Source organism: Agelaius phoeniceus, chromosome 6 (genome assembly GCF_051311805.1).
Source record: "Agelaius phoeniceus isolate bAgePho1 chromosome 6, bAgePho1.hap1, whole genome shotgun sequence".
NCBI classification, from domain to species: Eukaryota; Metazoa; Chordata; class Aves; order Passeriformes; family Icteridae; genus Agelaius; species Agelaius phoeniceus.
Genome location: NC_135270.1, coordinates 310,796 through 336,705, shown reverse-complemented (window position 1 = coordinate 336,705; position 25,910 = coordinate 310,796). Strand labels below are relative to the sequence as shown.

The following is a 25,910-nucleotide window of genomic DNA, read 5'->3' as shown; positions in this document are numbered from 1 at the left end:
CCGGCCCCGGGACCCCATGGGCATCGCCGCTCGCTCAGCGCCGCCGCCCGCCCCGCGGGGCGCCCCCTGGCGGACACGGCGCCGCCCCGCAGCCCCCCCGGCCCGGTAACGCCACGAGCGCCGCGCTCCCCTACGAGCCCCAGCGCCCGCAGCCCCTGCTCCGTGCCCGCAGCCCCTGCTGGGGGCTGCAGCTTCCCAGCCACGAGCAGCCGCTCTGGGACGGCCGCTGGGGCCGAGGCGTTGCTGCTCCCGCTGCCATTGTGCCTGGGGTGGGACTGGAGCCCCAGGGAAACGCTAGGAAAAACCCCATGGGTTAAAAAACCAGTGCAAACGATTTGTTCTTTATTTCTAGAGCCATGAGAATCATCAAGTCAAATGCTGAGAAGTGACTGGCCCAGCTGTGCATCAAACCCAGAATTTTGGCCTTCTCAGCACCCTGCTCCAAACACCTGGGCCAATCCCAGGGCTGTTCCAAAGGCCCTGTGTGGGATGGCAATGACTGCTGCCACTAAGAGAACTCCTCTGCAAATGCAGCTCCTTCCCTTCTGCTACTGCTGCTTTGCACAGCAGCCCCTGCAATGGCTGTGGGGCAGAACTGGCTGGCACTCAACATGGCAGCACCAAACTCTTCCCCATAGCCCTGATTGTTCTGCCCTTGCCAGGATTTCCCCAGCAGCTGTAAATGTGCTCCCACAATGTCCCTTTGTTTCCCCAGGAAGAAGCCAACAAGACAAGCCCTGAGGGTTACCTTGCTCCGTGGCCAAAGCTCTTCTGGAGAGTGCCGGGGGGCGTTGCCTGCAGGTGAGTGTTGCCAGCTCCAAACCATGCTGGCTGCTGAGGCCAGGGCTGTTTTTCTGGCCCAGGGGCCTCGGTGTCTCCTGCTGGCTGCCAGCCATGCTCCTTGGTGTTCCCTGGCTGTGTCCCAGCTGGCTGGGAGCGCAGGGCAGGAGGAGGCCAGGAGCTCCTGAAAGGCAGCAGCACCTCGTGTCTTTGGCATCTGCAGGGGAGGAGCTGTGCCTGCACCGTGGCTCCTGGGCCAGGGGCTGCTCTGAGCAGGCCCCTGGAAATGCTTCAGCCCGGACAGAGACCACCAGCAGCCCAGCAGGACCCCAAGGAGCAGCTGGCATTGCTGGGAATGGAGGCACGGGCCCTTTGCAGAGGGGCTCAGCAGCAACTCCTGGCTCAGAGCTCCCACATAGCTGCCAGCTGTGGCCCAGCCACCCCAAATCCCTTCCCTCCTCCCCAGCCTGAGGCCATCGGCCATCAGCAGCATCAAAGCCAAGGCCATCTTCCCCCACAGGTGTTCAATCCCAGGCAGCAGCCCTCAGAGGTACCTGAAAATCAGTGGGATGGAGTTTGGAGTTTTCCAGGGATCCAGCTGGAAGTGCAGAAGTGATGGAAAGCTTTCCCAGGTAGGTGCCACAGGAGGTGTGCTGAAGACAAAGCTGTGCATCCCTTTCCTGAGAGAAAAGAATTTGTAGAGGCCCCTGCTGAGGCTCTGAAAGGAGCTGAGCTTCTGCAGGGAGAGATGTCCCCCCCTGGGCACAGGGGCTGCCTCAGCTCAGGCTGGGAGCACATCTGGCCACTGCCTTCTCCTGCTCTAAACCATCCACTGGATCTTCTCCATCCTGGAGCTCAGGGGGGTGAAATGGGCTCCATTCCAGGCAGCTCTGGCCAGTGAGCCCAGGGACACCATTGGGCTGAGGGTTCTCAACAGCCACTTCTATGGAATAGAACCCTGGCCTTGGCCCTGTGCTGCTGAGCTTCCTTGGAAGCTCTGCTGGCTCCTGACACAGCTGCTGTCCAAGGCAGCAGCTCTGCATGGGAATGCCCACACTCCATGGGGCACTGGGAGGTTACTGCAGCAGGAATGGAGCAGGGAATTTGGGGCTATGGGTAGAATTCATCAGAACTGGCACAGCTGACAGGGAACCCCAAATCTGGGCACCACACAGAGAACAATCTTTGTCCTGCCCTGTCAGCTCCAACCCCTGGGCTGAGAAGTTTTGGGAATTAAATGGATGGAATGATACAAACCACAGCAAGTGGCATCACCCAGAGGGACAATCCGGGTCCCAGACAATTGCTCCACAATCCACTATGGGGGAAAACACCCTGTGCCTGCCAGGAGCTCTGACTCTGCTTCTCTACCAGCTCCTGAGCAGTGTCAGGGCCACCATGAGGGCCTTAAAATCCAAACAAACCCCCTATCCCACACAGTGAATAATCCAAATAAAGAAATGCATTCTTGTCATCAAAGCTCCAAACTGTGTCAAGAGCTCTGCCAACAAGTTAATGGGATTCCCAAGAATCTCATTAATGCTCTTGGTTTCAGTTTTATGTATTTTTAATCCCTCAGTGGGCAGCCTGTACATCTTATCCTGGGATTTAGAGGCTGAGCAGGGCTGGCTTTGGGTTGACCCCCACCTCTGGCCCCAGCCTGTGCAAACACACCTTGTGCCAGGCTGGGTGAACTCCTCACCTCAGCGTTTCCCTCCTAAATATCCCCTCCTTATCTCTCTGGAGATTCACTGACATTTTGCCCAAACCATGCACTCCTCACCTCCATGTGGCCTCCAAGTGTCCATTCTGTTCCTCACAGGTGCCCTGGTGCCACCGTGTTGGTCCCTTGGCCTTTCTCCAGCCCGAGGCTGCTCCTCTGCTCGCTCTCTGCAGTCTCATCCCACAGGGATCCTCTTCTCCCTTCCCTGCTGGCTGCTGCCAAGGAAGGAGGCCACAGGGAGTCTCCAGTGCTGCCCCCTCAGCCCTGGAGAGTCCTGGCTGTGGGCCCGAGGGGCCTGGGATTTCCCAGGGAAATTGTCTGCTCGTCTCCCTTCAATGACCTCAGCAATTCCCTCCAAAATGCCACCTCACTGCCCCTGACATCCCCTCACATTCCACTGCCCTACACAAACAGTTCTTGGATCCCCTCTAGATCACACCAGGTTTTCAGCCACATGAATGGCATCACCTGTGCCCACTGCTGGTTATTCACCCAACCAAAATCAAGAGCAAATGTTGGTTGGGCTTTAATAACAACTTGAAAGAACTTTACAGCACAATAAATCACCTTTTTCTTCTGTGGGTTTTTTTTCCCTTCAGCTGCTGGGCTTCCCTGTGAGGATGTGTGCTGAGCTCTGGGTGGAGGGGACTGTCAGGCTGAAGGGCTGTGGGTTTGTGTTCTTCTCCCTGGGCATCAGCCACTGCCCCAATCCCTTTGCCCAGGCTGTTCCCTGTGCCTGTGCTCAGGCTGGGGCAGCACAGGCAGATGCAGCTCTCAGCACTCCCTGCTCCAAACACAGCTCTGGCCTCCGCTGCAATCTGGCTCTGCTGGGAGGTTTGCTCCTAGAGAAATCCAAGAATTGCTCATGGCAATGTGGAGAATCAATCTCCACAAAGGGAGGTAAGGAATAAAATCCTGCTCTGGGAGCCCTTGGGATCTGCAGGGCTGCTGAGGGAAGGGGACATTCCCTGCCTGCAGTGCACACAGCCCCACCTGCAGCAGCCAGCCCAGCCTGCCAGCTGGGCTCTGCCAGCCCCTCTCTGAGCACCCTCCCTGTGCTGCTCCCTCTCGGTGCCTTTGGCAATCCCAGCCTGAGCCTGAGCAGCCCAAAGCTCTGGCTGGCAGCCCAGGGACAAAGGGACGCTCCCAGGGATGGGGCACATTCCCAGCAAACGCTCCCAGCAGGGCCCAGAGGCACCCCTGGAGCTCCTGGCTGGGGCTGGCAGGAGGGCACAGCCCCCAGCTGGGCTGGCAGTGGCAGTGACAGCAGCCAAGTGCCACGCTCTGGTGGCACAGCACAGACACCCAGGCCAGCACTGCCCGTGGGAGGGGCACAATGAATGCTGCTCCCTGTGCTGCCCCATGCCAGCAGGAAAGCTCCAGGGGCATGGAAACTCCTGCCCCTTCCCCCCAGCCCAGATGAGCAATCCTCAGCTCCCAACACCCAGTTCTCACCTCCAGCCTGCTCCCGGGGCTGCTGCCACCTTCCTGACAAGGTGCCAAAGGCCCCTGGGCACAGGGCTCCCTCTGTGTCTCAGGGCTTGGGCACGGCAGGGACCAGGCTGCTCCAGCAAGGACAGCCTGGAAGCAGAGCAGATGTCCCAGGGCTGGCAACGGGCTGGGGACAGCAGTTCTGAAACCCAGAGTGCTGAAAACAGCCCCCAAAGTGTTCTATGGTCACACCTTGAACATGGCTCCAAAGGGCAGCAGCTCTGGTGCCAGAGCAGCACCTGCACCATTCCCTGTGCCAGCCCTGGCTCACTGAAAAACAAATCAAATCAACCACACCCAGGCCTTGTTTGCACAATTCCTGATCCAAACCCTCACCTTTCCTGCCCAGCACTGAGGCAAATCTGACACAGCATTGAGAAGTGGCCTTTGCTGAGAGCAGCCATCATCCCAGTCCTCCAGCCTTGGCAAGATTGTGCAGTGAATGGACCTCAGCTCTACTCCTAAACCTCAATTTCTGTCAGTTTTTGTTAGAAAGATACTGGACAGGAAATCATGCAGCAGAATTTGCAAATTGCACAAGGAATAACAAGGCCCAGAGCAAAGCCAACCACCCCCATCACTGCTGCAGCCCAATTCTGGGAGAAATGCTGATCTCATTTCTAAATACTGCCCTTCCCTCCCACTCAGTCCTTCCCTGCACATCCCTGCAGAGCATGGACTCCATCTTTTGCTGCCAACAGCTCCTCTCCAGCCCAGAGCCCACTGCTCACAGACACAAACTGAGCAAGCCTAAGGCAATGTTCCCAGCAGCAGATGCAATTCCTGAACTCCCTTTTCCCTGGATTCTGAGCCCTTGCAGGAAACTCAGCTCAGCCCAGAGTCTGTTCTGCTTTCCCAGAGGGAAATACAGCCTGCTGGGCCCCAGCTCTGGCACCACATTGCCCTTGTTCCTGCTGCCCTGGAAAGGCACAGGCAAAGCCAGTCCCTCAGAGCCCATCCCTGGGCCCCAGGAGAGCTGGAGCTGCTCCCAGATGCCAGGGCCCTGCAGGGCTGTGCTGACACGAGCACAGGCTGACCCCTGTGCCCAGCACCACCCCTCACTCTGCTCCCACGGCTCCCAAATGCTGCCAGCCCTGCCCCTGCCCCTGTGCCAGGGCCATGCCTGCCCCCAGCCCCAGCAGAGGCTGTCACCCAGCCCTGCAGCGGCTGCCAGCCCTGGCAGAGCTGGGCATGCACTGAGAGCTCCCCAAGGAAGGCCCAGAGCAGCCCTGGGCTGCACAGACAATGCCCAAGCTGCCCTCAGGGCACAGCCAGCACCACAGCTCCAGCAGCCCCAGGGAACTCTGGCACTGCCTCTGCACCTCTGCCCTTCTCCAGCAGGCACAGCTGGGGCTGGGCTGGCAGCAATGGCATTGCCATGGCAGCTCATGCCAGCAGAGAGGAAAAGGGGAGCCCTGTGTCCCTCTGACTCACCCCACAGCGTGGGCAGGACCAGAGCCCTCCAGCGCAGAGCCCTGCTGCTGAAGCCTCTTGCCTTTGGCTGCTCCAACACCAAAGCTTCGGGCAAACATGGGAGGAGTTGGATGATTTTTCCTGCCCTGAAAGAGAGGAGAAAAGAAAATTAAGTCCACTGTGCAAGTCCAAGGATCCCAGCTCTCATAGCTCTGCTCTGCTGGCTCACTATGGGGTTTTACCCAGGAGAGGTGACACCAATTCAAACACAAACGTGTCCTTTGCCAGCACTTTTATTCCTGACTATTTCAGACAATGAAAGGATGCTCATTTTTCATCTTGCATTCTCTGCCTCATTTGAACAGAACCATTTTTATCCCAGAGCCCACGTGGCAGCCATTCCATCCTTTCCCATTGGACTTGGCACAAAGGAAGGGACACCCGGGATGCTGCACCACAAGAAATCCCAAAGAGAATCCCCTCCAAAACCTCCCAGGGAAAGGGTTTTTGCTTTTGGGACACAAGAAAGGCCTTGGGCCATTTGCACCCACATGGAAAGCCCACACTGAGCACTTGCTTTTAAAGATGTTGCACTTGAAGTTACAGACATGGAATTGCTTTGGGATTTGGCATTTCCTGCACCCACACAAACACATTCAAGGAATTAAGCGCAGAGTCCTGAAGTTTGGTTATTCCAGTGCTGTTTTGGTAGTGCCACTTGACACACCAAAATCCACAGCAACACTTCAAAAAATGCAAAGCAACTTTCACCCCCACAGCCCCCTTCCTTTCCATTTTGCAGTTTTGGGCTCCTCTTAAGAACAGCTTAAAGAAAAGAAGAGAAAAGGCAAGGACCTGCTCCCAGCCAGTGCCCCAGCCACCTGTTTGCCAGAGATTCTCCTTACAGCTGATGGCTTTTCTAAGAAAGCTCCAGCTCAGCCTTATCACAATCCCCTGGCAGCCCTCACCACGAGCCCCAAAGGCCAGGGCACATCTGTGTGCTGCCTCAGGAAGCTCAGGGGCTCTCTGGGGGACAAAACCTGGTTTGGGCCCAGAGCTGACTCTGCTCCCTGCTGGCTGAACTGTGCAGCTGTGGGATGCAGCTGGGTGCTGCAGGGCAGAGTGTGTCACCCTCTGTGCCAGCCAGGCTCCAAAGGCAGCCCTTGGTGCCCCAGCAGCGCTGCTGGAAGCGCTGGCAGCGCTTGGCACAGATGGGATGGAGCCTTCCCACAGCTCTGTGCCCTGGCACCGAGGCTGGCACAGCAGAGAGGCCGATGGCAGCAGAACAAACCCAGCTGGCTTTCCATGGGCACTGATGGGACTGAGAGCCCCAGGCCAGAGCTGCTCCCTGCCCAGCCCAGGAGCTCCCAGTGCTGCTGCAGGGCACGGGCTCTGAGGGAACCCTGCAGCTGGGACAGGAACGCAGCAGCGACAATTCCCAGGCACAAAGAGATCCCCACCTGCTCCAGCAACTGAACCTCTGGGGCTCAGCCCCACGGGCTGTCCCTGCTCCAGGCAGGAGGAGCCACACAGCCCCCGAGGCTGGGCTCACCCCCTGCCCTGCCAGCAGGAAACAAGGGCTTCATGAAGCTCTGGGGACACCTTCTGTCCCCAGAGGGCTCTGACACAACATCCAGCAGTGTGGATCTTTAATAAAGACACCTCGGACCTATCCTTGCCACACACTCGCCTTTGTTATTGCCTCACAGTCTCTGCTTTAAAATGTTTTGCTATTACAAGTGTTTAAACAAGACTGACCGTGAGCCCTGCACCCTTGCCGTGCTCCAAGCCCGAAGGCAGAGCTGGATATCCTCACACTCATCCAGCCTGAGGGAGCTGCTGCAGCATTTAAAACATTTACAAACCACCCCTGCCCTGAGGCTGTGCAGCCCTGGGAGGTGCCTGGGTGCCAGCCCAGCATTAGAGATGGGACATCAGGAGAGCGAGCAGACAACGCCCACTGCAGCCTCTGCACTCTCCGCGCTGCAGCTGCACGATCCTCACTGCTCAGCGACTCTCAGCTCTGATTCCAGGACTCCCGCCAGGAAACTGAGGGCCCTTTCCAGATGCAAATCCCCACAGAGCCACTGCTCTCCTCTCCACCCACCCTCCTGCTCCACCTTTTACCCCTTTGGTAGCCACCACCCCACCCAGGACACAGAGGAGGCTCTCGGGTGCCAACTGAGACCCAAATCGATCCAGGTGCCTCAGGAAATAAATACAAACAAACTCCTCCCTTCTAGGCTAACAAAATGTCCTGGTGCCCAGTTCCTGTTTCCTAAGGCAAAACCCACGGATCAGGGGAAAATGGCAAGTCCCAAACCCAACCAAACCCGGTTTGGCATCGGTTTCCATCAGGACCGTTCAGGTTTCCCAGTGCCCCTCAGCTGCAGCCACAGGAGCAGCTTCTCTCTGGGACCCAGGGGGGTGGGCACAGGGACACCCATCCCGCTGCTTCCCGGCAAACAGAGCTCAGCCCAGCCCAGAATGGAACAGAACAAATGCAGTTCTTGCCCTTGCCATTTATGTCTGAGCTCTGGCACGCTGTTATTGAGCACAAAACTCCCAAGAGGGGACAGTCTGTAACTACTGCTCTGGATCAAGGATCATCTGTCAGTTCGTGTATGCACTGCACAGCTTTCATAAACAGCACTGTAACAGACACTAGTTTAGACTATAATACTATAATAGACTATAATAGAGACTGTGAAATGTTCAAATGCTTTTACACGTAAGGAACTCAGAAAATGGTGTCAGATAATGAGGTGATTTCCCACAGCTGGGGACAATCTTATCTGAAACACAAGATAACAGAAACAGAAACCAGAGCACTGAAAAAAAAAAGGAAAAATTTACTGACCCTCGTTATCAAATAGCGAGGGACTGAAAATAAGACAGGATGGCACCACAGGAAGAAATAAAGTATATTGGTTTAATCCACAAGATGGCGCGAAGGTTCCAACCAAGCAAAAGAACATCTAAACTGAAAAGGACTCTTGGAATATGTATAAACTCTAATGAATATGCACACCCCACTGCAATGGAACAGAATCTAGAGAACACGGTTTAAGGGAACCGGGTGCTCCTGGCAAACAGCCAAGCACCCCAGCGCTGCCTTTTATCCCTTAACAAACGTGTAAAAATTCTAGAGAGTGAACTCTGTTTCTCACCCAATAAAACGCTGTTCCCGCAGCTGGGACGAGCCCCAGCTTTATTCCACGGCACACGATCCCAGAGAGCCGCAAGGCCCGGGACAGAGCCGTGCCACCCGCAGCGGGTCCCACGCAGCAGCGCCCAAAGCAGCCCCGGCCCCCTGTGGGTGCCCCCGGCCCCGGTGCCCCCGGCCCAGCTCCCTCCCCTCCGGCCGCTCACCTGAGGGCACCGCCCGCTGCCTCCCGGCGCTGCTGCCGAGCCGAGGGCATTGTCCCCGCTCCTGGCCCAAAGGCCGCGTTCTGCGCTGCAGGGCGCGCTCCGGGGGACGCGGGGCCGGGCAGGGACAGGGTGAGCCGGGCTGAGGCGGCTGTCCCAGCGCTCTGTCCCCTCCTGGGGCTCAGGCCGGGGAGCGGGGCCCTGCCAGCGGCCGCCATTGCAGCGCGGAGCAGAGTCAGGTAGGGCTGAAGAGCCGAGTGTGGCCGAGTGGAGCCGACAACAGCCGAGTGTGGCCGAGTGGAGCCGACAACAGCCGAGTGTGGCCGAGTGGAGCCGACAACAGCCGAGTGTGGCCGAGTGGAGCCGACAACAGCCGAGTCTGGCCGAGTGTGGCCGACGACAGCCGAGTCTGGCCGACAGCAGCCGACAACAGCCGAGCCTACCCGAACGGCCGACTCTGGCCGCGATTTGCCGAATCCATCCGAGCTTAGCTGAGGTGAACTGAACAGAACGCGACGGAACCGCGTTCAGCCCAACCGAACTAGATAAGCCCGACCAAACTAGATAAGCCCGACCGAACTAGATAAGCCGAACCCACCTGAACATTACGGCGTCGCTCACTCACCCATCTCTCAGTGTGGGCAGGCACCCTCAGCTCCAAGGAGCCGTGCAGAGCGAGCGCTCTGTCCCTTGGGAAGCACGGAGTGATCAGCCCCAGGGACAGGAAAGTACAGACAAATGCCATGGTCAGCCCTGAGGATTCAGGAGGATTCCAAGCCAGTGGCCCAGAACCTGCCACAATTCTATCTACAATTGCAATGTAATTACGGTGGGACAGTGCAAGGCTGGAGTTCAGAGAGCTCGGCCGTTCCACCGGGGCTGGGGACATGACTGAGGGGGTTTTGTGTCAGTCTGATGGCCCTGAGCAGCATCAAGAACCAAAAGGAAATTTTACAGAAATGTTTTGAGATGGATTGCCCCAAAAACTTGGGCTGCTTCTAGGGGGACAAAAGATTGAAAAAGCTTTCTGTTGAATTCCTGTCAGAAAGTCCAGACCCACTGGTTCAGCTATGGAAGGGATGGATATGATGCACCACAGAAAGAGACAAAAGCGGAAATGTTAAAAGGTCTATCTCCCATCCTTCCCCAAGACTGTTGGATCAGTCTTTTTTAAGTGCTCTCTAATCTGATGTTTCTAACTCCCTCTGTCTTCTGCCATCTCTACCTGTTTCTACTTTACTCCAATTCTCTCCACCTGTTTTCCTATGTTTCTCTCTCCCCTATTGCTCTACCCACCTACCTCTCTCCCTTCTCTTCCTCCATTTCTCTCTCTCCCTCTCTCTATCCCTCTCCATCCCTTTATCTCCCCCATTTCTCCCTCTCTCCATCCCCCTCTCTCCATTTCTCTCTCTCTCTCTTAATTTCAGTTCCACGTGTCCAGAAGGAACTGTGCTCCTCCCCAAGGCCTGTACTATGTGGAGTTACACAGCGCTCTGAACTGTGTGCTGTAATACAGAAGACTGTTACAAACACCAGGGTAGACCATAGCTAAGGGTGTCATCACAGCACTTCCATGGGATGGAAAAGCCATAGGAAGAAATTGCTGAGTGTTATGCAAAGAGACCAATGTCATGCCCAAGATGTCTTCATACATCAGCAGCACTGGTCAGACAGGGGTCATGCATCTCCCCTCACTGGCACCAGGAAAAAAAAAAAGAAACTGAGCAAACCCACCTTTGTATCGAGAGCCTTTTTTATGCTGATTCGTCTCTGAATTCTAGCTTCTCCTCTTTCAATCTGAGCCATGATCTTCTCTATGTCTTGGAGTTCATTGCATCTTTCCCAGAACACAGCTAAGAAAAGAACAACTTCTTAGTATCTTATCATGCATTGTAAAAGTCAGGGGTTTAACCTTAAAAAAAGGATGTTAGCTGTTCCTTCCTTTTACCAGAGCTTACTGCTGTGTAACAACAGACATGCCTTGAGCTGGTAAGAAACCTTCCCTTCCAGCTACCATGTGCTGCAGTAGTACAAATGCTGTTTTGAAGAGGGTAGATATAGGAATCTTCAGTTTAAGTGAGGTACAATACAGGCCAGTAAGACTTTTGTGTGTCAGTCTCCTCAAAGGAAACAAAGCTTCTTCAAATGAAAACGGATGTAACAGAATACAGTTTTATCAATAGAAGCAAGAGGGCAACTGAGTGCCTGAAGACAAGCAAGTGCCTGAAAGACCATTAGGTGTTTAAATAAGGGGTTTTTGTACAAGATTTTTGCACATTTTCAACTTGCTCTGTACCTTTAGAAATGTAGTGCCAGGACTTTGCAGCTACACTACAGTGGAAAAAAATCTCTTCTAATGCGAGGTTAAGACTCAGGTTACCAGTGGTGGCTGTAGGTTCAATCGTGATGTATTTACTGAGTTCTGCTCTCGAGGAGGAGGTAAAGGTTAACTTCTCATTAATGAATACAAGGAAAAGGGAAATCTCTTCAGCTAAGCAGTGTTTCTCAGCATTTCCCTTTGCAAAAATTAACAAGAACTGAAGACAGTGCTACCCAGTTAGATTCAGGATACAGTGAAGTGGCTCAGCAGGAGTTTAGGTGTGCATTTTAGTACAGCCTTAGTTGTGCAGGCAGTAATGATGGTAAAAGACAGAGCAGCAGATCCAAAATACATCAATATAATTCTACCCCAAAAATCTTAGAACAGCAGTGTAAGAAATTCTCAGCAGTAGGATGTTACCATGTTCTTAGGCAGTTCAAATGAGCCAAGCAGAGTTAGATACTCTCAGAGCTGAGTACAGAATTAAGTTACCTGAATACTCAATGACTTCCTCTGGGGTTTTTCCTTCGACTTCTCGTGCTATATTTTCAATGTCATCACGGCCCCACTTCTCATTGGCTTTGAGGAACTGGTTGAAATCTCTCTTATTCCAGTTAGTGAAGCCCTATACAGCAATCAAGAGGAAACATTGCACAGAGGTTCAGGATTTGTCCATCTCCGAATTTGATTCAACTGGTTTCTTGAAATTGCCTGTAACACTTCCATCATTCCACAGTGTTAAACCTTTTCTTTCTCTGCAGTTTAATTTAGTAGAACTCTTTTTATACTGCAGTCACTGTAGTCTCTCTATTTAAATACTGCAAAATGACTAGCACTAGTTCTTTATTTACCTAGTAATTTCTGGTAAGTTTTCAGCTGAAAAATTAATCCCTCCTCCTAATAGTCTCTCTGTGGGATTACTTTCTAAGAAAAAAAAATTGCTCAAGTGAAAGTATTGTAATGGCTTTTGTTTTGTCAAAAAGGCCCCCCAAGTGCCTCACAGACACCCTCAGCCATTGCATCATTGCAGTGACCGCTGCACGGTCACTCTCCCTCAGAAGGACTAAAGCCACCTTGTGATGGTGATTTTCAGCAGAGACACAAGTAGCACTGCTGAAGTCATGAGCTAAAGTAGGTTCATTTCATATTACCAGTAGCTTTTACAAGTAGTGGGAAGTAGCAAGTTCTGCCAGCCATGTTGTGATTTAGCCACAGCTTACTGGACTGTACTGATTCCTGACCTCTGTGATTCTGGTGTCTCCACAGTGAGCAGTTCCAGCTCATTACTACGCAAGCAAGAAATCCTGTCCTGTAATTCCGATCCCCTGCCAAAATACAACGTGTAAATAAAATATCCAAATAAGGCATATCAAGCATTCACCTGGTTTTAAATTATTTAAATATACAGGCTTCCTAATTATATACTTATTCAGCTCACACCCTCTTTTAGTGAGGGGAACTATCCACTACCAGATGTGGTTTAGGAAAACTGACTGTTCAGACCCCAGGATTCACTTCCATAAGGGTGTGAAACTGAGGCAGAATATGTGCATTAAATAATGTGGAATGCAGCACACCCAGCTCTGCAGCCATTCTGCAAGGTTTCATGGAAAGACATCACAGTCTATAGTGAATGCCAGACTAGGATTCAGGAGAATCCTTGGTGCACATTCCTCAAAGATATCCTATGACATAGGCCTATGACAAACCTAATGCTGGAAACTCTTTTCAGTCTGAACCAAACTGTGCAGATGTGTTAACTACGGCACATGCCGATCAGTGACCAAGAAATGTTCCCATAATGCTGTGAAACACAAAACAAGCTTTGGCTGATTTCAGTCTCACTGAAGAACCGACAATACCCGGGTTAGAAGTTTCTCTTTTTCTTCCAGTTCTTCATCATTAAGAGGTTCAGCCTCATCAATCTTAAGCTGCTCTTCCTTTTGTGCTTGGGCTGCATTTGGGAGATCAGGATTACGAGGTACCTGAAAGGTTTTGCACTTTATAAAACTGAATTAATTTTTCACAGATAATTACTAATTGTCACCTTTTTGTTAATATAACCTAATAGCTTCGACAGCTGAACATGATTTTATTTCATTTAAATTACTGTGAAAGGCTGGAAAAGTACTTATTCTCCTACTGTTGCATTAAACTGTTCCATTGCAAGAATTTAGAGAATAACACAGAAGGGACTGGACCTTAAAGATCACCTCTTTTCCAAGCCCCTGCTATGGGCAGGGCCACCTTCTGCTTAGACAAGGATGCTCAAAGGCTCGTCCAACGTGGCCTTGAACACTTCCAAGCAAGTGGAATGTGGGTCATCCACAGCTTCTCTGGGCAAATTGTGCCAGTGCCTCACCACACTCACAGTGAAGAATTTCCTTCCAATATCCAACCCAAACCTGCCCTCTGTCAGTTTAAAGCTGCTCCCTTGTAAAAAGTCCCTTTTCAGCTTTCCTGCAAGCCCCCTCTAGGTACTGAAAGGCTGCAATTTGGTTGCTCCAGAGCCTTTGCTTCTCCAGACTGAACAATCCCAACTCTCAGCCTTTCCTCCTAAGAGAGGTGCTCCAGCCCTCTGGTCAAGGAAATTCTTCAGTTACCTTGTAACCAATTGTTTTCCTGTCGTAGAGAATCTCTTTTTCCAACAGTTCAAACAGGCGAGGAGGAAAGAACTGGAAGTCCTGTACATTTGGCTGTTTTGGAGGCCGTGGAGCCTGAAACACAAAGCTTGCATTTGCTCCCTTTCACATCCAGAATCTGCTTGCTTGTAAGAAGTAATTTAAGTTTATGAGCAAACAAAAAGCATTATTGTTACAAAAATGCACTGTCTTAACTTGGGGGGAAAAAAGTCACACCATGCAAGACACACCAACCACCACAAAGAATTCTAAAAGTAAAAGAGCAGTGAGAGAAGGGGAAGAGAGGTCTTTTGGGAGGAGGTGGCTGGTGAAAAAGTCACACGTGTTTAAAGCATTAATCTTCCACAGGAAAATTTACAGCTGCTTAAATAAGAACCAGAAAAAACTTGATCTTAGCCTCCCTAATGTCTTACAAGTTTCATACTGTTCTTATTTTTTCTCACAGAAGTTTGTCTCAAGTATTTTGGAAATTTTTTCTAAATTTAGATAGTCCCTCCACTTTATAAAAGTGAACAGAGCAGTTTTTATGACTCAAGACCTATTTGTTGCTTAGAGCTTCAGCCATTTACCATACATATTGAAAAACTTTATTTCTTTTGATTAGTCAACTCACCTTGGGTGCTTTTGGTTCACTGACTCGAAGAGCCTCTCTGAAGTAAGCATCCACAGCATAATTGGCTTTTCTTTCTCTTTTAGGTGGTTCAATCCACTCTGTAAATGCCAACTATAAAAACAAAACCCATCACCCCCAAAACCAAAAATTAAGTCTTGCAAGATCATGAGACCAGCTACAAGTTTTATGTAAAATTAGATCTACATCTACTTCATTATAAGTGTTATAAGTGTTATTTAAACTATTTTCATAGATGACACTGTATTTTACCCGATACCTCTTAAATAAGTATGACTAAAACATGCAATTCAGTGCATTCCTCCAAAAGAAACTTAAAACATTACCTTCTGTTTTTCTCTGTAGTCTTCCCCTTCAAAATTATACACGCTAGATTCAGTATCCATAGTAAAATTCCTAAGGGAGCTTTCACCCATCTTTGAAAGTTTTTCGTTCATTTCCGCAGTCTTGGACAGGGGATACAGAAAAGAATAGTAGCCATTTGGATGGTACTTCATTATTTAACATCTCATTCCCAGATAGAACGGGAGCCATTTTGGAAGGCACGTCATTATTAAACACCTCATTCCAGAAAGGAGCCACTCTGAAAGGTACTTCATTTTAAAACATCCCATTGCCAGAAAGAAGAGGAGCCATTCTAGAAGGTACTTGACTATAAAACATCTTATTGACAACATCAGAAAAAACAGACACGATTGAGTAACACAAAAACCCTCTACAGCAAAAACCCCTTTTCTCTCCAGCTTGGAACCAAGTTATCATCCAGAGACTCACTATCTTGCCATCACATTCAAATCTACAGGTGAGCTTCCCCTTTACAAACCTTCTCACCTTCTTTGCCCCTCTTTCCAAAATGTGATCAATATCTTCATCTGTAATCTCACTATCCTTTGAAGCAAACACGTGTGTTGCTCCATGTCTGATCATTTGCAGCATTTCATCCTTTCCAAGTTTATTCAGGTTTTGATCCACCAATCTTCCTAAAGATAAAAATGCTTGAGGATAGCAACTCACTGAAGAGTTTATGTTATGGAAGGAGCAATACAGGATTTTCTCCCCCTTATATTTCCACATACAAACTACATATTACTGATTCCAAGCAAGTCAACTAAGGTTACCTTACTTTTCTCTGTCTATTAGAAAAAGGAAAGGCACTCATTTAAATTTAAAGTGAAAGAAGAAACTGAGTGCTTTAAAAAGTCAAATCTGACTATACCCCACTAGGCAGGTAAGCAAAAAGTTAGTGAGGAAATGCCTACTCCTACAGTAAAACAAATTTCCAAGTGGATGAGGCCTTTGCACATGAACTCCCTTCAGAGTTCAGATGAGGCAAAAGCAACACTCCCACTGGTTCTTACTGGCTGATTGCACCATGATTTACAATGGGAGAAGAAGGGAATTTCATCCTAGATCCGAAGTGCCTTCATATAATACTTGCCTTGCTGGATGACTATGGAATCCAGGCGCAGTTTCATTTCTGCACGCTCCACTATCCTTTCCTCCACGGTATTGTCTGTAATAAACCTGAACACACGGACAGTCTTGGTCTGCCCAATTCTGTGCGCTCGATCCTGCCCAAAACAGTAACAAAAAAGTCAGCACTTGCCTCCCAGCATGACTACATAATGAGGTTTAAGATTTTCATTATTTACAGCACACAAATTTACAAAACAGAACAGCACAGGTTACTAAAATGTTTACAGCTATCCATGGCTACCCAAGATATTACATTTTTATCTACATTGCAGGTTTGGGGTTTTTTTTTTCAATAACACTGACAGTGAGTGTGTCTCTATGTGTCATAGCTAAAAAACAGCAGGATTTGGGGTTTTTCATTAAATCACACAGAGGAGAAGATTTGGATGCTTCTGACCTTAAGCAACCTTCTGTAGAATCAAAGCATGAAGAAATCATCTTTCTGCTGACCAAAAGCTGCCTTTCTCAAAATCCTTCAGTAGTGCCATGAATAGTTCAAGAAAAATACAATAACCCTGCCTCTCCTGACTAGTGAAACATGAACCACTGTGAGAATCAGTATTCTCAACACACACCTGTAGTGGTAGCTGGTACTGCCTCATTTGAGCTATTAGACACCAGTTCCATCATTCTTTTGAAGTGATTTTTGCTAGAGTACTTGAGACCCACAGGTTAACTGAAATAATTTAAGACATTTCCAAGACTTGTCTCTGAAAGGCCTCATTTGTCAAAAAAAAAAAACCAACCAAAAAAAAAAAACCAAAAATCCAAAAATCCACTGGCAGTTTTTAGATAGCTTTGCTTTCTTAGGTGGTCACTCATGTCCTTGACATGTATCCAGGATGGAGATGCATCCACATCTACTTAAAAAAACCCCTAAGGATAGTTACTAAAATGAGATCCTTTCATTACCATCACCATAAAAGCAGTTTTTGAAAACTTTAATTCAACTCTTCTTTATCTCATTTTCAAGATCGCAGGAAAAACAGTGAAAACACATTCACCTCCACTCCCCACAACAGCTTTATAGTTTTGGGATTAACAACCTAGATTTAATTCATTTTTACTTACTCAAGTAGGCTATTTGCATTAAACAATACTATGAGGTGTAGCACACACCCAGCATTTCCCACTACATAAAACACTGTATAACCCAAATGTGACTGAGGACTAATGGTTCCACACAGTGGAAGCTGCACTTGAACTGAAAATTAGTCTTACAAATCCTGCTCCTGTGCTAAAATGGGAAAATACCAATTTATTTTGGAAGTACACATTTCTAGCAAAGTACTGTGAGAAAAAGAAAAACAAAACCCCATAATTTCCATCTGGAATCTTACCATAGCCTGGAGATCTACTTGTGGATTCCAGTCTGAATCAAAGAGAATTACAACATCAGCAGTAGCCAGATTGATTCCAAGACCTCCTGCTCGTGTACTCAACATGAACACAAATTTTGAGCTGTCAGGATCATTGAATGCATTAATGGAAGCCTAAATCAATGAAAAGAATGTATCAGTTAAACAAAATGTTTTACAAGTAGTATTTTTACATAAACACAATCCCTGAAGTTGTAAATACCTGTCGCTCATTGTGAGGAGTTTGTCCATCCAGTCTGCAATATTCGTAATTTCTCCACATACAGTAATCTTCCAAAATATCTAGAACTCTTGTCATCTGCCTGAAGATTAGAACCCTTGAGCCTGTTTGGGTAAAAAGGTTTCTTATGCTTTCACCAAAATGTAAGATTAAACAAACTCTCCAAGTCTGCACTACCAGAAAAGGAAGGAGGGCAATTCCATGTACTAAGAAGAAAAGTCGTTTGAATTTCAGACCCAAACTACAATGCAGGGCTGCAGCTGCTGCTGCCACAGCACATCCATGCCATAGGACACGTTTGTCTTACCCTGATATGTCACTGTCTAATTAATGGCTGGCTTCTCCTTTTCATTTTGTGTTGTACTCCCCAAGGAAAAGTTCCCAGACATGGCAGAGTAAGATGGTAGCACAAATATAAAAACATTATCAAGTATAAATAATAAAATTTTGAAGTATTTGATTGTTTTGGATTTAAGATCTCTAGAAATAAAGTGAATTCTTCTTAAGTACTTGTCAGTTTACTGCCAAGAACAACTTAAATAAAAAAAAAAAAAGAAAAGGTTCAGTACTTTATGCATATACACTCAACCATTTCCAGTCTACTGGAGAAATTTAAGTAAAACACAGGATATAACAAAGTTTCTACTTCCTTTTGTCCTTTGGACTCAAGGGTTAATACTGAACTCTCTTGTTTAAGATGCTAATTTGATTTGAGACCAGTCCAGTATTAATTACAACACCTCATCAATAAACCTGATATCAGGAAGAAACCAAGATCAAAAAAGCACAGTAACCACTGAATTGCTTGGTTTTCAGTCTTGAGTTATACAGTCACAGCTGCTTGGATGATACCTAGATACAAAGTACAGTTTACTTCTATACTACAGAAGGTTGAGGTTTGGACGTGGTTTTGTTTTCCTGCAAAGTGTCCCCACTCACAAACCTACATCCAACTTCTTTAGCAAAGTTACTACTGTAAGCATACTCAAAAAATAGTGAGCTAAAAATTTATTCCAGTGTCAAAAACTCTGTTGCAAGTGACTTTTACAGTAATCCATTTCAAAGCTCAAATAACTTTAAAACAACTCAAGAGTTCCCCCATGTCTGAGTGTTTATAGAATACACAGAAAAACCTCAGGTACTGTTCAAAATCACATCCAGCAAGAAAGACCAACATTTCACACAGGATTTGACTTGAGCTATGTATGAGGACTCTGAATCTGAAATGGTCCTTCATGGCAAATCAAAGGCGTGGCTAAAATACTACATAATTATATTTCAGATAGCTAAGAAAACTATGAAAGAAAATCTAAAGCCCCAATCAAATGATGTTTTTATGGTGTGAACTTAGCTGCGATGAAAAAGTGGGAAAAAAAAAGAAATCAAAACACTTCAACACAAAAAGCCATAATGGACTATTGATCCAAGCTGGTATCATACTAGAAACCAACAGTAATCCTGGCTAAAGTCCGCTGGCTTTTGCTCAGAATACACAAAAACATTACTGAACCAAAAAACTCTCAAAACCCCAGAAAGGAGATGCATACCTTGTTCTTTCAACTTAGGCAGCAATTTGTCTAGAACTACCATCTTGCCACTGTTAGTGACCAAATGCATGTCTGTTGTGTAAGGTGGGCCAGGCTCTGCTCCATCAAAGAGGTACGGGTGATTGCAGCATTTCCGCAGCTGCATCAGGATGTTCAGCAGTCTCATCTTGTCCAGCTTCCCAGCTGAGTTCAGGATATCTATATCCTTCATCAGGATTCGGGTATACCTACAGCACGGAAAGAAAAAAACCCTTCTGTTCACTCTAAAATGAAGCTGGGGGATGACTTACAAGCTGCATCTTTTGCTGGTGCAGAGGGAGGAGGAGGAAAGGTTTGAATACATGTAAGCCAGGAAAAGCCTGTGGGAGACAGAACCTGCCCTCAGCATCATGGCAGCCATGGGACATGGTTTGGGTGTCATTCTTTTGCCTCTGGGCAAGTCAGAAATGTAGCACAGACTCACAGAATCGATTGGGTTGCAAGAGAACTCTGAGATCATCAGTTCCAACCTTAGGCTAAACACCACCATCCACTGGGTGCCACATCCAGCTGTTTCCTCAATACCTCCAGAGATGGTGAATCCACCACCTGTCTGAGCAGTCTATTCCAATGCTTGACAACCCTTTCCATTAAGAGATTCCTCCTGATGCTTGACCTGAACCTCCCTTGGTGTAGTTTGAGGCCATTTCTTCTTGTTCTGTTGCCTGGGAGAAGAGGCTGATGACCCCCTTGGCTGCACCCTCCCATCCAGGAGTCGTGCAGAGCAAAAAGGTTCCTCCTGAACCTCCTCTCCTTTAAGCAAGAAGTTAAGCAAGTTTTCATAAGTCTTTAGGCTACAAATACTGTCTAAAGCTCACCCTTCTCTTCATTTAATCAGGTAAATCTCCCTGACATGCATGGTTCTGTCATAGCAGTGTCAGAAAGAAACAGGAATAAACTGGGAGTATACCAGAGAGAATAAATTGAGTTCTACACAACCTCCAAGTCACAGACAGCACATTCCTTCTGAGCCTGAACCACAGCCCAGTCAAGCACATGCATTAATTACCATTCTCGCTGCATTTTGCTGAGGCCCACATAAATTTTAACTTCCTTCTTTGGAGGCAAGCTTTTCTCCACATCAGCCTTGATGCGACGGAGAAGGAATGGTCGTAGCACCTGAAAGAGGTTCACCATTAAATGCATTTTGGAAACTGAAACACTGATCAGGTCAATGGATGAAGCAAAGAGCAGATATTCTCTATCACAGATACATGATCTAGTGTTAGACAATCTGAAAAAAAAAAAAGCAACCTATATGGAGAAATTATTTGCTATACATAGGATATACATGTGCTTTATTTGAAAGACTCAAAGATTAGGTCAAAATGATCTTTGACATGGTTCTGTGTCCTTGGACTTAATTTTGCTTGACTGAAAAGTTGTGGAATAATCTCTCTCATCCTAATAGTCTATCATAAGAAGTATTAGAAGAACTGTTTGGGATTTAACTTAGGTAAATGTAACCCTTGTATAAAAGGCAAAAGGACTCACCATAGGAAGGCGCTCCACCAGTTTTTGATCCCCTAGACAGTTGTTGGTATCAAATCACGAATCAAAATCCTGTATCAACAAAATCATTGGTTTATAAGAGGCTTCCTTTCAAGGTACAATAGCATCACAATGGTGAACAAATACAACTCTCATATGGCCAGGAAGTAAAAGAACAAATGACCTTATTTGGCCTATTTTATGAAAAGCTTTATAACAAACATTTCCAACTCAATCTATCACTTATCAGTAACTGACACCACTAACTATACATATCCAGGTCTACTTTCAAATTGGGAAAACCAGCAAAATTAATTTGATTCAGAAACAAAAGACTTACTTCAGCTGAGTTAAAGACATCTGGCAAAAGGAAGTTGAGAAGTGCCCAGAGTTCATGTAATTTTGTATGTAAAATTTTGTATGTAAAATCATGTAAATAAAATTGTTCTGAAGTGGAGTTCCAGTTAATAGCAGTCGGTTGGTAGTCTTGAATTCCCTTACAATTTCTGATAACTGAAGGACAGTGAGACATGTCCAAATATCAAACATATATATTTAAACATTACTAGTCCCTACACCATCAACTAAATAACCCACACAGATCTCTTGCTTAGTGTAAAATAAATTACCTTTGATTTTTCATTTTTAATCCTGTGGGCCTCATCTATAACAAGGTATCTCCAGTTGAACTTTTTGAATACTGACTTCTCTTTGATAAGCATTTCATATGATGTTACACAGACATCCCATTCTCCAGGCAGCAACACATCTCTCACAAAGGCAGCCTAGGTAACAAGGTGACAGCTGGTAACTGAGGCTTTGTCAAATTTAAAGGGAGTTAAGTTCCACTTTTTCCACAGGGAAAAGTCTAAGTACATGATATGATGTCCTCTGCCCTATGCAGGTCCATGATGCTCAATAAATAAGGGGAATTTCCTCAGTCAGAGACATAAAATCAGAGTGTTGCACCTATGCAAGGAGCAAATGATGTTTTGAAAAATGGGGCTCTTACACTGTATTATGTATAACACTTCTCCCCATCGCCGTTCATCCATCCAGATAAAATGGAACCTCTTTCCTCTTCAAATGTCAAATATGTAATAGATATTTGGAAATGGAAAGGATACCTTAGGGTACATGCTAATGTACTTCCTTCAATTAGGTTTTATGATTATGACCTTTATTCCAACAATAATTTAATGTTTTAATTAAATTTGCAACCATTTTCATTGCTGCAAGATGTCCTTCATCTCCCTCTACTGTAATTCAATGGAGTGGTTTTCAATCACAATCAGCAATATCTAACAAGAAATTTTAATACCTCTTTTCAGGAATCTAAAATGGATCTTTCATGTTTTAAAACAAACTTCATACCAGTGCTATGGCAAGGAATAATTCCCACCTCTACTGTAAGCAAATAATACACATTTTCCATTTTGGCAACCAGATGTGGAATATTAAATGTTAGTTACAAAAAGAAAATGAAAAGACTTAAACTCCTTTAAGTAAGAATGAGCAAAGTTGAAAAAATTAAAAATTAAACTAATAATCGCACCTTGGTAAAGAATATCCATTGGTAATTACAATGTCTCTTGACTTATGACATGTTTCTGACTAAACATCAAAATCTGAATGCAGGTTACTGGGTTCAGTCTTCATATATCTTTAACATCTCTGATTTTCAAGAATTCATTTGCTCAGAAAATATCCATTACATTTGAAATAATAATCATATTTGAACACCTTTTGACAATATTGTGATCTGCCCAGCCACAGACATTCAAAGGAGTGACTTACACAATGCAAAAGATTTCTGGAAATAGGTTACAGCAGAATATTACTTGTGCACTTACCAAAAATGCCAAAAATGTTGAAAATAGCATTTATTCTTTTGAAAACATCAGTCTAGCATTTATTCTTTGCAGCAATTTCTTCCCAAATCCACTCTTCTTGTTTCTGTACAGATGATTTCTTTTCAACCAGGGTTATGTTGCCTACAATAACAGCAACAAGGATGTTCAGGAAAGGGGAAAAAAACACCAGAAAAAAAATGTACAGAATATTTAATTTGCAAGAAGAAAATAAACTACTGCTTTGCATTCTTTATGTAACAGCAGCAACTCTGCACACATTTGCACAGAAGGGGGAAGCACAGCAGCAGAAACAGGAAAACAGTTAATATTAACTCATCACCTTAGAAAAATAAAAAAATAGACAGTATTTTCCTCTTTCTTGCACATAGATTTAAAATTTCCTGGAAGGACATCCTAGACTTGCACCTCTTCTTTGGGTATTTTACTACAAGTCTACAGCTTGGACTGCTCATCTTGCCCAATGACATGAGATACATGTGCTGCTTTTGACAGAACAGCGGGACATTTTTCTGAACAAACTCAACCACTGCTCCACTGCTTTGCCTGGCCATGTGCATATTTGGATTATTTTTGTGCCAACAATGCAAAATATTTTTTCCTTAATGACAGGTTTTATTTTTTATTTCTGCTGCCTCTAGTTATGAAATTCTCCAGAGAACCATTTACATGAGACAAAACTGATTCTCAGAAAATATATCAGAAATACCAAAGTAAGGAGAATGCATAATCTAGTGGATGAAAAAGATAAAATACCTTATCTACTTTGTGTCATATTCTGGCAATCAAATTATTGCACTTGCAGTATCCATCTCTGTCAATAGGATGGGTCACTGGCTTCTGCATTAAAAGCTCAGTTTAGCAAAATCATCACTATTTCTCAAAAAAAAAAAGTTATGATCTCATTGAAGTCATGTAGGACAAATGAAATCACTGTTTTTTCAGGGAATTATTTGTCTCTCCCTCTTGGCGTGGTGTTGCCCCTTTTGAAGAAATGTATCTTAAATACAGTTTATTTTCTTTCTCTTTAAACTTGCTGTTAAGGCATATGCTTGCATCCCAGACACTCTTCATTAAACATTCCTGTGCTGATGCACAAGCATCATTACTCCCAGAAGAGTGGAGAAGTTTGAACTACCTCAAACATCACAGCAATTAAGGAGATCCACAGCTAGAGGAGATCCAGAAAAGCTTTTCATTTTGAACATCAAGTCTCATTATTCATATGCAACCAGCAAACCAGGTCATTGTTGCATTTATCCAACCAAGTTCTTGTCAAAGGGTGGGAAGGAAACTTGGAAAGGCTGAACTTGGGGCTCAGGAATCTGCTCCCAGCCTGCCTTCTGCTCCAAGTCAAGCTTGAACACCAGACAGCCACCGGTTACCCTTCAAAAGGAAGGTCAAGCTAATTAGTTGAGAGGATCTATAGAAGCATTTTATAACAACCAAATTAATACTAAATGAGTTCACAATGATTCATATTATTCCTGAACAATTAAAAATGACAGGGCCATTATTTTAAGTCTTGGTCCAGTTTACAGCTACCTATCCCACACCAGGAGATGTGCTGCTGAGCTAAAAATACATTTCATCATTGGGAGCAATGAATCTTGGGAGGAGTGGTATTTAAACCATCAGATATTTATGTGCAGCAAAAAGTGAAGCTCAATAAGTTTTCTGCCCTTTGTAGTTTTCTGCCCTTTCTAACAGATAAACTTGAAAATCCTAATCCCAGTCTCTTCTGTATAAGTCTCTTACAACTGAAATTTATTTATTGATTTTTGTTGTTTCTCACCAAAATGGGAATTGTAAAAATTTCATGGTTTGCATTTAAAGTCTGAATACATTGGACTTCATCTCCTAGCCACTGAATCTGGTTTGATAACCAGAGATAATTAGTAGCTTACATATTTAAAACAGAATTAGTGAAATCAGCAATGTAAAAAACATTCACTAGAAATTTATCTATTTTTCAGACAATTTTTTTGTTTTATTTTGGGTCTGCTTGTTCATTTGTTTGTTTGTTCCATAAGGGATAATAGATTTTGTAAGAAATTGAGACCCATATCATATATTTCTCTTCAATGCAACATAACTCAGTAATTCTAAGTTATATTCTATCCATTGCTGGTTCCGACTTTGACAATTTTTTGCAGTTCTGAATAATAATTTTAAATACAATTCTGGTGTCTCTTTCTAAAGAACACCTTTATTCTTTCAGGCAGGTGGAAGGTTAGTGCAGCCTGCCTGAACAGCAGATGGCCAGCAGCAAAGCTTTTCCCTGCTGACATGATTATAAAGGGAGCACACTGCTTTGAAACTGAGTTTGCTACTGCTCATAATCATAATCTACTGATTGATTTATAAAGCTCCACCTGAACATTTGCAGAATTTTACATCAAAGACATTTTTTCTTTCATATAAAAATACAGGAATTATTCTGAAAAAAGCATGATCCTGCAACATAGACCTTCCAAAGCATCCAAAGTCAAATCTCAAATGTTCCTGGTTTCCATCAGTAAAAATTTTTATTTTTCAGTAATATCTATCACGAAGCTGCCATTAGTTTTACCAGTCCTGATACTGATTTTCATGGCATTTTAAATAAAACTGAAACATTGTCCTCTAATTTTGCTTCTCTCAAGTAGTAGGATTAAAAACCATATGATTGTACATGTGAAAAAATTATGTTCAACTCTCAGTCACCCATTGTCCTTTCTCAGGTTGCTGTTATGTGACGTGGTATTTTGCTACCATGGAATATCTCAAACTGGAAGGGACACAGAAGGATCAAGTCCAGTTCTGTGCTCCTCACAGGACCACCTAAAGTTAAGCAGCATGACTGGAGCATTGTCTGGATGCCCCTTGAATTCTGACAGGCTTGATGCCTATTATATTATAGAATATATATTTTAATGTAATTTGCATCAATGTATACTACAGGCCGATCTCTAAGTCTGACCTAATTGTCAAATATGGTATTAATAATCTTCTGACTTATTATAAGAAACATTTTGCAGATGTTTCCCACAAAAATTTAAAGGCAATGTTAGAGATTCCAATAAAGCTTATTCAAAGCAGCTATGTCTCATATTTAATTTCATATTCTTCTAAAGCACCAAGTGCCCTGGCCTATTCTGTTTTCTTAGGAATCTGTGGAACACTATATTATTTATAAAATGTAATTAATTTTCGTTCAATCTATCCATTCATGGTGGCTTAAAAGAAAAAGCTATAATCCACCTTACTGCTTTTGTTGCATGCTCACTATTTACATTTTTGTGTAAAATCTCATTATTCAGACTGCTGATTGAATAACTTTGAAGTGCTTTGTGTCTCATTAGCAATGCTGCTCATTATGCAGAGTATGATGACTAATGGAAAAGCCTTTGCCTCACGGCTCCAGGTGATGGAGATTTTTTTTATCATAAGCTACTGTTCAGACATGAAATGATTATAGAAGTAACAATAAATAATTAAAAACTTAATTACAATTTCCTTTCAAGGATTGTCACCAC

General features: G+C 45.5%; 1 protein-coding gene and 1 long non-coding RNA gene across 2 annotated transcripts; both read right to left on the bottom strand.

The window, feature by feature from the left end:
* Positions 1 to 313: 313 nt before the first annotated feature.
* LOC143694266 (uncharacterized) lies at positions 314 to 9,134 on the bottom strand. Its single transcript, XR_013182614.1, has 3 exons — positions 8,780 to 9,134; positions 5,429 to 5,553; positions 314 to 4,264 (listed from the first exon to the last, which is right to left on the bottom strand). It is a non-coding gene; the product is annotated as an uncharacterized LOC143694266 (long non-coding RNA).
* A 3,524-nt stretch (positions 9,135 to 12,658) lies between these two features.
* Positions 12,659 to 20,176, bottom strand: LOC143694436 (SWI/SNF-related matrix-associated actin-dependent regulator of chromatin subfamily A member 5-like). Its single transcript, XM_077180910.1, has 10 exons — positions 20,040 to 20,176; positions 18,992 to 19,218; positions 17,427 to 17,548; positions 17,186 to 17,338; positions 15,804 to 15,940; positions 15,201 to 15,345; positions 14,696 to 14,815; positions 14,352 to 14,462; positions 13,700 to 13,813; positions 12,659 to 13,081 (listed from the first exon to the last, which is right to left on the bottom strand). Exons 1-10 carry the CDS (start codon positions 20,174 to 20,176, stop codon positions 12,938 to 12,940), a joined length of 1,410 nt encoding a protein of 469 aa, XP_077037025.1. The 3' UTR covers positions 12,659 to 12,937.
* Between the last annotated feature and the right edge of the window lie 5,734 nt (positions 20,177 to 25,910).

Coding starts and splice junctions, on each gene's coding strand:
- LOC143694436 (XM_077180910.1), bottom strand. CDS start 20,176: ATGCATTTAATGGTGAACCTCTTTCAGGTGCTACGACCATTCCTTCTC. Junction 17,339..17,426: donor CTCCTCACAATGAGCGACAG/GTATTTACAACT, acceptor TCATTGATTTAG/GCTTCCATTAATGCATTCAA. Junction 14,463..14,695: donor ACTACAGAGAAAAACAGAAG/GTAATGTTTTAA, acceptor TTGTTTTTATAG/TTGGCATTTACAGAGTGGAT.